The 11,612-nt window shown below is 36.9% G+C and overlaps 1 protein-coding gene across 1 annotated transcript in view; it reads left to right on the forward strand.

The window, feature by feature from the left end:
• AGGF1 (angiogenic factor with G patch and FHA domains 1) overlaps window positions 1–10,270 on the forward strand; it is a 47,017-nt gene extending 36,747 nt beyond the window's left edge. The window contains exons 12-14 of the mRNA XM_010847619.1: window positions 4,385–4,512; window positions 6,126–6,225; window positions 7,455–10,270. Coding sequence (XP_010845921.1) covers window positions 4,385–4,512; window positions 6,126–6,225; window positions 7,455–7,655 — 429 coding nt within the window. The 3' untranslated portion in view covers window positions 7,656–10,270. The remainder of the gene's footprint in view (window positions 1–4,384; window positions 4,513–6,125; window positions 6,226–7,454) is intronic.
• Window positions 10,271–11,612: the final 1,342 nt, after the last annotated feature.

Raw genomic sequence — 11,612 nt, forward strand, 5'->3', positions numbered from 1 at the left:
TAATTCCTGCTAGTTGTTTACTGTTTACTTCAACAACTATTGAGATTGGAGTAGAAAAGTGATGACAGTACTCTGCATTTCAGTAGCCATTTCTGATTTTTAAAAAACTTACATTAAAACGATACCATTGAAAAATATAGTCAGAGCGCTAATGCTGCCTGATTTCAAGACTTACTATAAACTTATAATAAAGACAGTAGCATTGGCAAAAAGAGAAACAAATACGTTGATGGACAGACTAATGAGGCCAGAAATAGACCTATGTAGACAGATAGATGCATAGATAAATATGTGTGTGTGTGTGTGTATATGATTTTCAGCAAAGGTATAAAGACAGTTTCATGGAGAAACGATAGTCTTTTTCCAACAAACAGTGCTGAGCTAATTGGAAAGTCAACACAGCACATACCACAACAAAAGCAGTAACAGCAGCCTTGATCCACACCTCATAACATACAAAAATGAACTCAGAATGGACTATACATATACATCTGAAACTTAAAACTATAAGACTTCTAGAACCAAACCTTAAAAAAAGAGTTAGGCAAAGAATTTTTAGCTATTTAACACTAAAAGCACAATCCTTAAAAGCACAAATTATACTCCTCCAAAATTTCTGTTCTTCCAAAGATGTTGTTAAGAGAATGAAAAGATAAGCCACAGACTGGCAAAAATATTTGTAAATCATGTATCCGATGAAGTTTACAAAGAGCTCTCAAAATTCAATAAAGGAAAAAATTTTTAAATGAGCAAATGATTTGAATAGACACTTCACCAAAGCAGATGGCAGTTATGAAAAGATGTTTAGTATCATTAGTTACTGCTGCTGCTGCTGCTGCTGCTGCTAAGTTGCTTCAGTCGTGTCCAACTCTGTTCGACCCCATAGACGGCAGCCTACCAGGCTCCCCTGTCCCTGGGATTCTCCAGGCAAGAACACTGGAGTGGGTTGCCATTTCCTTCTCCAATGCATGAAACTGAAAAGTGAAAGTGAAGTCGCTCAGTCGTGTCCAACTCTTTGCGACCCCATGGACTGTAGCCCACCAGGCTCCTCCATCCATGGGGTTTTCTGGAAATGCAAATTAAAACCATTTAAGACTATATTGTGTTGCTGGCATGTGGAAGAGCTGGATCTTTCATACAGTGCTGATGAGACTACACATGGTACAGTGGCTTTGGTAAAGAGTTTAACACTTTGTCTAAAAGTTCTGTGTACACCTATATGATTCACCATTCTGCTTCAGAGTATTCACCCAAGAGAAGTGAAAGCATATGTTCATACAAAGACTGGGGAACAAATGGTCACAACAGCTTTTTTTCCTAATAGCCAAAAACTGGAAAAAAACACTCATGTCCATCATTAATAGATAAACTATGTTAAATGTGTATGTTAAACACTCCTAACAATAAAAAAAAGAAACAAACATAGGCTATTAATACAGATTACAATGTAGATGGATCTCAAAATGATTATGCTGAGTGAAAGCCAGGCAGAAAGAGTACAGATGACTATTGAGCAACACAGGGATTAGCTGTGCCGGGTCTCACCTTGGTTGAAAAATCTTCATGTCTGTACTCAGCCCTCCGTAACTACAGTTTGTCTGTATCTCATGTTCTGCATCTGCAGATTCAACCAATTACAGATAGGGTAGTACTGTCATATTTACCAGTGGAAAAAAATCTGTATCAGTGGACCTGCAAAGTTCAAATTCATGTTGTTCAAGGATCAACTGTATATGGACTTCAGTTCTATAAAATTCTAGGAAAGCAAACTAATGTATCATGGCAGATCAGTAGGTGCCTGGATACAGGAGAGGAAGGATGCACAGGCAGAGGGTCTGGAGGGATGGATTATAAAAAAAGGACAAGGATACTTTTGTGGGAGATGAATATCTATTATCCTAATTGCGATGGTTTCATAAGTGTATCAGTTCAGTTCAGTCACTCAGTCATGTCCAGCTCTGTGTGACCTCATGGACTGCAGCAGGCCAGGCCTCCCTGTCTATCACCAACTCCAGGAGCTTGCTCAAACTCATGTCCATTGAGTCGGTGATGCCATCCGACCATCTCTTCCTCTGTTGACCCCCTCCTTCTCCTGCCCTCAATCTTTCCCAGCATCAGGGTCTTTTCCAGTGAGGCAGTTCTTCACGTCAGGTGGCTAAAGTACTGGAGTTTCAGCTTCAGCATCAGTCCTTCTAATGAATATTTAGGACTGATTTCCTTTAGGATGGACTGGTTGGATTTCCTTGCAGTCCAAGGGACTCTCAAGAGTCTCCTCCAACACCACAGTTCAAAAGCATCGATTCTTTGGCGTTCAGCTTTCTTTATAGTCCAGCTCTCAGATCCATAGGTGACTCCTGGGAAAACCATAGCTTTGACTAGACGGGCCTTCGTTGGTAAAGTAATGTCTCTGCTTTTTAATATGCTGTCCAGGTTGGTCATAGATTTTCTTCCAAGGAGCAAACGTCTTCTAATTCCCTGGCTGCAGTCACCATCTGCAATGATTTTGGAACCCCCAGAAATAAAGCCTGTCAATGTTTCCATTGTTTCCCCATATATTTGCCATAAAGTGATGGGACCAGATGCCATGATCTTAAGTTTTCTTAATGTTGAGATTTAAGCCAACTTTTTCACTCTCTCACTTTCATCAAAAGGCTCTTTAGTTCTTCTTCGCTTTCTGGCATAAGGGTGGTGTCATCTGTGTATCTGAGGTTACTGATATTTCTCCCAGAAATTTTGATTCCAGTTTGTGCTTCATCAAGCCTGGCATTTCGCCTGATGTACTCTGCATGTAAGTTAAATAAGCAGGGTGACAATATACAGCCTTGACGTACCCCTTTCCCAATTTGGAACCAGTCTGTTGTTCCATGTCCAGTTTTAAGTTCATAAGTGTATACAAATCTCAAAAGTATCTAATTGTACACTTCATGTATAATTTATTGTTTGTTAATTACGTATCAATAAGGCAGTTAAAATTACCATTTAATTCTATAATAGAGCAAGAAAGGAATTAATATTGCTAGTTTACATTGGAGAAACCAGATCTGGTCACCCAGCTACTAAATGACAGAGCTAGATACAGAATTGTAGGTCTTAAGTGTATTTGTCCAGTGCTTTTTATACTTTATGAAGATATCAGAGAAGATGCTGCCAAAATTTTTCTGCAAAATTGTATTTTTTTTTGTTACTGTTGTACTAAAAGAGAAATCATAATAGAAAAAAATGTCAAGAGGTTAATTTGGGAGGAAAGTAGAAGATCTATAAGGAGAGAATAAAATGTTTTCTCAAAATTTTAGCTCAATTTCTGCATCATTTTCTGAGGGCGAATATCCATTAGGATTGGTGGTTCTTCATTTCTCTGTTTTGAAAGTAAAATTAAGTAAAAACTTCTGTGCTGCTTTCCTTACATTGCTCTAGCAGTCTGTAGTGTGTTTTTTGATGAGTGTTTTTTATACTTTTTATATGTGCGTGCTTAGTCATGTCCAACTCCTGGCAACCCTGTGGACTCTTGCGACCCTATGGACTGTAGCCCACCAGGCTCCTCTGTTCATGGGATTTTCCAGGCAAGAATACTGGAGGGGGTTGCTATTTCCTACTCCAACTTTTTATATAAAGGTTAGCAAATAGTAAAAAAAGGGAAGAGAATTCCTCTTTGAAACCCCACGCTGAATTGCCTCTTTTGTGCCCCTGGCTTGTCTTGGGCATACTTTTATTGTTGAACCAGTATGCTGAAGATTGTATGTCTGCACTTGAGAATTATAAATTTCTTTGCATTCTGCCACCTTACATAGAGCTTAACTTATTCTTTACTCAGTAATTTTTGTTGAGTGACTGATTAATCATATAGTGAAGCTGTATTGAAGTAAAAAGCTATTATTGTTGCCATTGTAAAAGAGTATTTGTTTTTTATCTATTTTTTAAAAGACTTTCTACATTTTTCCCTTTTAAGGAACAGTATCAAAACTTTTTAGATCTTTTGGAACTCTCAGTTCCTTAGAGAAAAGGAGAAATAGATTTTTTTTCCCAACCCCAGGGGTTCTCTATGTTTCTTTTCATACTGGTAGTCATATGAGAATATGAATACATATCATTAATTCAAAATATACTGTATTTTTTACTATATTTTCATATAATTACATATTATAATTTATATATGGTTTATATTCTATGTACAATTTATATTGTAGCACAACTTGAAATGATAAACATTTTAAAGGGGATAGACTAAAAGTATTAGTAGCATAATTGTCTTAATTTGTATCATGTCTTAATTTATATCATGACTTATTTAATAGAGACCGCATTGAACCATATTCACTAAGCAAGGCAAATATACAGACATTTTTTAAATTTTGTTTTCCTCAATGAATATTTCATGTTTATAAAGAACACAGACTACGAAGATGAAAAGACATTGAAGAATCCAAAATATAAAGACAGAGCTGGAAAACGTAGGGAGCAGATTGGAAGTGAAGGAACTTTCCAAAGAGATGATGCTCCTGCATCTGTTCATTCGTAAGTATTAAATTTTAGTTGCTTGAAAAAGTCTTTGTACCATAATCACACTCATAGGACAAATCTGATTTATAGGACTGTGGAAGTTCTGTTTACATTTTCCTTTAATATTGGTATTCTGCTATTCCCTGGAAAATTACTGATCGTATACATGAATATGGATACATACATATTTATCACATATAAACTTAAACACACACACACACATACATGTATATGCATAACTCACATTCTAGCCACCCAACTGAGTGACCATACGTTTATATACTGTATTTAGAAGGCTGGGCTAGTAAGAAATTGGTAATAGACTGATACTTTTAACAGTTATTTACTCAACTGCTTGTGTTCTTGACCCTGAAATACTATTTTTCTTACTTATTTTTGATTCAGTTCTTTCCTCTTGGTTAAGTAGCATTGATAAACATGAAAACTGTAATTTTGAAACCTACAATATGATTATAGTTCTACATTTAAGCATATATTAGCTACATTTTTTTCTCAAAATATAAATTCTAGATTTAGTTATTTAAATTTTTCATGTAGAACTAGCAATTATTAAAATTTGACTTGATATCATATTTTATTGGCTCTAAGATATATTACTTGGATAGAATTTTACGGTTACATATAATAGCAATTTTTTCATAATGGTACATAAACTAACAGTGCATCTTTGAATTTATGGAGTCAGATTTTATGAAATACAATATTTTAGACTACATATACCAAGCAACTTGACAAATATTTTCAAGGTTTAATATTTTTGAAATAATTGCTGGACAATACAAAGATTACATTACAGTTAATAAATAATGAAATAACATTGGTCTGGCATTGCTTCGTCTATTTTTATTGAAGAGCTAATTTAACATTTTGTAGAACTGAAAAGACACTGTGATAGAACATAAAATTAAAATATCCTTATATTAGACCATAAAATCATAAAAACAAAATGCAACTAGTTAATGAAAGGTTTACTTTCATTTTAACTTTTTAAATTGATGTTAAATTCACAAATGTTAAGTATCAATATCAATGACGTAAGATTAACACATTGCAGAACCCAGTCTTGGTCAAGAAATAGAAAACCCTGAGTAACCCCAGAAGCCTGGCCTCCTAGTGTCCCCTCTGAGTCACCATCCCTCTCTCCTCCCCAGAAGTGACTCTTCTGCTGACTTGCAGCAGTGCCACATTAATTTTGCTTAATTTTTAATTTTAAGTATATGGAGTAATGTAGTATTGATTTTGGGTCTGTCTTCTTTTCATCCAGCATTACTTTGTGAGGTGCATTTTCTTTTCATTGCTCTGTATTCTCCTGTATAGATACGACACAGTTTATCCACTTTACCACCGATGGACATCTGAATTATTTCTAATTTGTGGTGGTTGTTAGATTTGGCTGCAGAAATTCTTGTCCATGTCTTTTTGGTGCACCGTATACATGCTTTTCTGTTTAGTATATGTAGGATTAGAGTTTGTCTGTCTTCAACTTTATTAGGGAAAGCCAAGTGGTTTTCTAAAGTAGTTGTACCAATTATTTTTAATTCTTTAGTTTATTATAAATGTGATTTAAATGGTCTCAAAATCAACTATCATCTTAATTTTCTCTAAAGTGAAATTACTGATAGCAATAAAGGTCGGAAGATGTTGGAGAAGATGGGATGGAAGAAAGGAGAGGGCCTAGGGAAGGACGGTGGAGGCATGAAAACTCCGGTAAGACTTGTGGTTTCTTTCATTCGTTACTCTTGTAACAGATATATTTACTGTATACTTACTATATGCTAGGCGTTGCTCTAAGTGCTAGGAGTATGGTAGCAAGCAAAGAGACATGGTAACTACCTTTGCGGCAATCACAATTACCAAATTTTTGTGTTTATGATCTGTTTTGTTTTTCGGAAGCCTCTTAGAGACTTCCTAAACCTTTAAATAATCAGTGTTTTTTTCCTGAGCCAGACGTTCTTCTGTGCCTTTTATTTTCAATGGCTTTGTTTACTGTGCCTTGTCCTAACATGCAGGAACAATCAAGTGTTACCTTACGAACAGTCAGATTCTGTACTAGCTGGAGAATCCGTTTTAGGTTCAAGATTCAGAGCATGTAACAGGCAATAGAGTGAATCCTGTCTAGAAAACAATACAGTGGTTCAGTTCTGCAGTCCCATGGTTCATTGGCGGTTCAGATTCTCTTTCACAGAAACCTTACAAGGTAGTAATACGACCAGAGAGCATTCTTGATAATGACTTGGCACCTAAAAAAATAATGGAAGATTTAATGTAAATCCTTTCATTGGCGGTACAGAGGAAAGAACATGGGTTTTGCAGTCAGGTTAGAGTGTGGGCTCTCTCACTTGCTGTATGACTTAGGGCCCATTTGGACTTCAGTTTTCATCTGTTAAAATGGGGATAATGAGAACTTTTTCAGAAATATCTGAAAATAAAGCCCCTAGGTTGATGCCTGACATACATTAGACACTCAGTAATCTGTGGCTTTTAATGGTTCTCAAAATAATGAGAAGTCCTCCCCTCCTTTTATGAAAACAAACTTCATGAGTCAGAGGTCTAACTTATCCTTCACTTACTTAGGTGAGGCTCAGACTGTAGGTTTACATACATCTATTGCTTTTACTTGTGGTTAGAGTAGATGAAAGATTGATTCTGCAGCATCTCAGTGAAATACGGTGATTGCTGTTTAAGGACCACTCTGTTTTATTATAGAGTCCACTGTTCTTATTGATAAGCAAGACAGTGTAGAAAAATGAGTGTAAGTCCCACGTATCACCATGTATGTAATATCCCTGTATGTATTTGATGCATTTGACAGTTTTTTCTTATGCATCAATCTTCTCTAATTCAAAGAATTATGGTTACAAGTATCAGACTGGATAAAGCAGCTCTCAGTGTGTTTAGGTGCTGCAGTAAGTTCTCTTCTCAACTTTTGGTAACAGATCCAGCTTCAGCTTCGGCGAACACATGCAGGCTTGGGGACAGGCAAGCCATCTTCAATTGAAGATGTTCAGCTTCTCCAAAACAAGAGCAAAAAGAACTGGGAGAAAGCACGAGAGAGGTTTGCTGAAAATTTCCCGGAAGCTAAATCTCAGAAAGATGCACCAGGGACTGTGCCTTGGGTCAAAGGGGCTGTAGAGTGAGGCCAGGCGTAGGGCACGGTCACCTTTTTATCGAGCTCGGGAACTCTTGTGTAATTGCAGGGATTTCCCCTCAAAAAGAGTCAGCGACATGAGGGAACTGTGTCAGTTTACCCCCTCATGATTCAGAAATTTGTAATAAAGTGTGGTTTGCAGAGCTTTTAAAAAACATTTTTCAAAACTAATAAATAGTGACTGAATCAAGGTATGCTGTGAGTGGACTAAAGTTCACGGGGCATGGATGGGCTTATCAGACTTTGTTATTTTATTTTGTCATTTGCAAGACCCATAGAAACAATTAGCCATATAAGCAAAATTCGTGTAACCACTAACTTAAATGTACATTTGTCTTTGTCTCCTTATATTCATTATTGTAAGATGTATAACAGAAGAAACACCAAAAGTTTATAAAAACAACCTGACTGTATGCATCCTTGTTTATACCCTTTAGGACCTAGATAGAAAATGTTGAAAAACATAGGTAGTGGTGTATACATTATATTTGAAATAACTCAAGACATATTATTGAAGAACTAATGAGCAGGTGACATGTAGAAAATCAGTCTTCCATTGTTTTCTTCTGTGAAGAATCTGTGGATTTGTATTATATATTAAGCATTTACATTTGGTTTGTTTCATAGCTAAAATATGAACAGTTGAGTACAGTATTGAAATATTCAATGTGCTAGCGTTTGTAGTTTTGATAAATCCCATTGCTGGCAATGGAGTCATGCCAGAAAAATTTGATTTCTACTGCAAAAGGATTAGAGACTTCCCTGGTGGCTCAGACGGTAAAGCGTCTGCCTACAATGCAAGAGACCTGGGTTCGATCCCTGGGTCGGGAAGATCCTCTGGAGAAGGAAATGGCATCCCACTCCAGTACTCTTACCTGGAAAATCCCATGGATGGAAGAACCTGATAGGCTACAGTCCATGAGGTCGCAAAGAGTTGGACACAAATGAGCAACTTCCCCTTGCTTCCTTACCTAGCCAAGGCTCCAAACTCCAGATGTTTATTGAAAGTATCTTCAGATGCAATAAAAACATAACATCAAAAAATAATTCATTGAGCCAATAATTTAAACATTCTGGTCTGCTTTGAACTCAAGACCAGGCAGAATTTCCCTCTGTAAATTGACAGCACAGTAATGAAACCAGCCAGAATTTTCCTCTGAAAATTGACAGCACAGTGATGAGAGAAGATTAGCTCAGATTTAGGGAGGCTGCAGTGCAGCTTTCTGAGTGCAGGTGTCACTGCACTGCCAGTTAACGCAGTTTTTTCCCTTTGTGGTGACTTTTCTGTCAGCTTTTTGCTGGGAAATGAATGCTGAAACTGATCTTTTATCACAGTGAATATAAACTGTAGCTCTGTCATCTACTATAATGAAATGTCTTCAAGATACAGAAATAGGAAAGGAAAATTCTGGGGGAAAAAAGTATGCAATAGGGAAGATAATTCAGAAAGAAAAGCCACCTGTTGGAATTTCTAATCTTAATGGTAGACAGTACTTAAGAAGAAGGAGGGGTGTGGAAAGAAAATGTATTACTATAGATGAGACATATGACCAAATTTCTCAAGTCACTGCAGGTGGGAAAATCAGAGATCCTATAACTCCGAATTTGGATTAAGTATTTTTCCGTATCCTTTCTGCCCACTTACATACCCTAACACACAAACACACATGGCCACTTACATACCCTAACACACACACACACGCACACACACACACACACACATGCACACTCCTACCTACCTTCCTGGCCACTTGCATACCCTAACACAGACACACCACTTCCTGACCACTTACATACCCTAACACACACACATACCACACACTTGGCCACTTTCATACCCTAACACATACACACACACACACAAGACCTGGAGGCAATAGGAATGTCCTGGATTATTTTCTCTAAAGTAGAAAAATTACTCGTGTAAACATGGTTCTGATACTGGTGCCCTGTATACAGGTAACAATATAGGACCTTCAGAGTAAACTTGCTTCTGATAGATCTCACTCACTGGGTTAGTATACAGTTGTATATATAATATTTCCCACTTTTATTATTAGATTGTAGAAAATTTTTCATTGTTTTCCTTTGTTAAGAAAATGGAAACTTGAAAATGGTGATAAAAATTGATATATATGTGATATTTGCATTATTAAAACCCTTTGCAGATCTAAAGTCTCAGGGCTACACTGTATACTGGTTAAAGCACTGAATAATGTCTGGTTCTATTTCTACTTGTGAAATGGGAATAATATTTAACTCACATGTTTGTTTCGAATAAAAAATGAGAAAATGTATATAAAAGCACTTTGTAAAGTATGAAAGTAGTACAAATGTGAGCTTCTGTTTGTTTAGAAGCATAAATGTGGATTATGTACAATTTGAATTATACATAAAATTGTTTTGTGTCTAATATTTAAAATTATAGTTTATTTACACAGTATAAATTTAGTAATTTAATAGCCTTTAAGTGTTTGTTTAAAGTGAAGCTGCGAGTTGCTGAATTTTGAGAATTCTAACATATTTTGCCAGAACATGAGAAGTTGGCAAAATTGAGAACAGAAGATACCGTCACCATTATAGTAAAATAACAGAAATTGTCTTCTAAATTAAATAGCTAAGAAGCACTTTTTCTCACAAAGGGAGGGGTTTTATTTTTCTTCTGTTTTTAAAGGTTTTTACTTCTGTTTAATTTATTCTAGTTATGAACTTACGAAGTTATGGTTCATCCAGTTAAAATACCTCCTAGCTTTTCATGTAAAAGATTATTTCTTAATATGGCACATTTTCAAAGAGCAGCCAAAAGAAGACATAAATTTACACCAAGAAGAGGTGTCAGAGATTGTGTACAGAGGCCGTCCTGTTGAGTTGCAGGGCAGAGGGCTGGGCTGGGCAGGGAGCCAGAAAGGCGTTTCTGGACCCAGCACCTGAAGGTTCTCAGGGACTGTTGAAAGTGTCTTCCCCATTGTGTTCTGAGTGTGCTTCTTATTTTTTAGGGCATCACTTATGTCTCTGCTATGAATCTTTAAAACATTTCATTTTACTTTTTTCAGGCTTTAAAGTGGAAATATATTTGCATTCTTTAAAATGAGTCAGTGTTTACCTGTGTGTCTATGTGAATCAGGGCCCAGGCTTTTTCTCTTTGTCTTTCTGCTTTACTATTCTTAGTTCTGGCTTATGTCCTTGTAATTGCAAAATGACTTTTGAAACTCCAGTCATCACGTTCAAGTCCAAAACAGGGGAAAGAGCAGTATTCCTGTTGTTTCTCCTTTATCAGGAAAGCAAAAGCTTACTCAGAAACTCTCATAACAGACTTCTCCTTGGGGTCATAAGCCAGAACCTGGTAACATGACTGCCCATGGCCCCAAGGGAAGTTGGAAAGGTGGGCAACAGGATGGTCTCTGTTGCCTTAAGCCAATTGTGAGCCATCATAAGGTGGAACATGTTGCTGTTGGAACAAAATCAGGCCTCAGTGAGCAAGGCAGAAGGTCAGTGACTACTGAATGGGCAGTAACTGAGGTAACCCAACTGCCAATCAGTGGCGACTGGGGGGTTGGTTAAATGGCAATGCAGGCCCACCATGTAATACTGTAGCCATTCAGGCAAGTAAGATAGAACTGTCTATATCATGATGGAGAAGAATATTCTTACTACATTGCTGATTTTAGAAAAGTATGTAAAGCATAATCCCACTTAAAAATGTATATAAGGGTCATATCAAATTATTAATTACCCCTAGAGTGAGCAGATTTTCGTTTTTATTATTTCTATATTTGAACTTTAACGCAGATAAAACCCGGAGAAGGCAATGGCACCCCACTCCAGTGCTCTTGCCTGGGAAACCCCATGGACGGAGGAGCCTGGTGGGCTGCAGTCCATGGGGTCTCTGAGGGTCAAACACGACTGAGCGACTTCACTTTCATGCATTGGAGAAGGAAATGGCAAC

Source organism: Bison bison, unplaced genomic scaffold, assembly GCF_000754665.1.
Source record: "Bison bison bison isolate TAMUID 2011002044 unplaced genomic scaffold, Bison_UMD1.0 scf7180017864252, whole genome shotgun sequence".
NCBI lineage: Eukaryota > Metazoa > Chordata > Mammalia > Artiodactyla > Bovidae > Bison > Bison bison.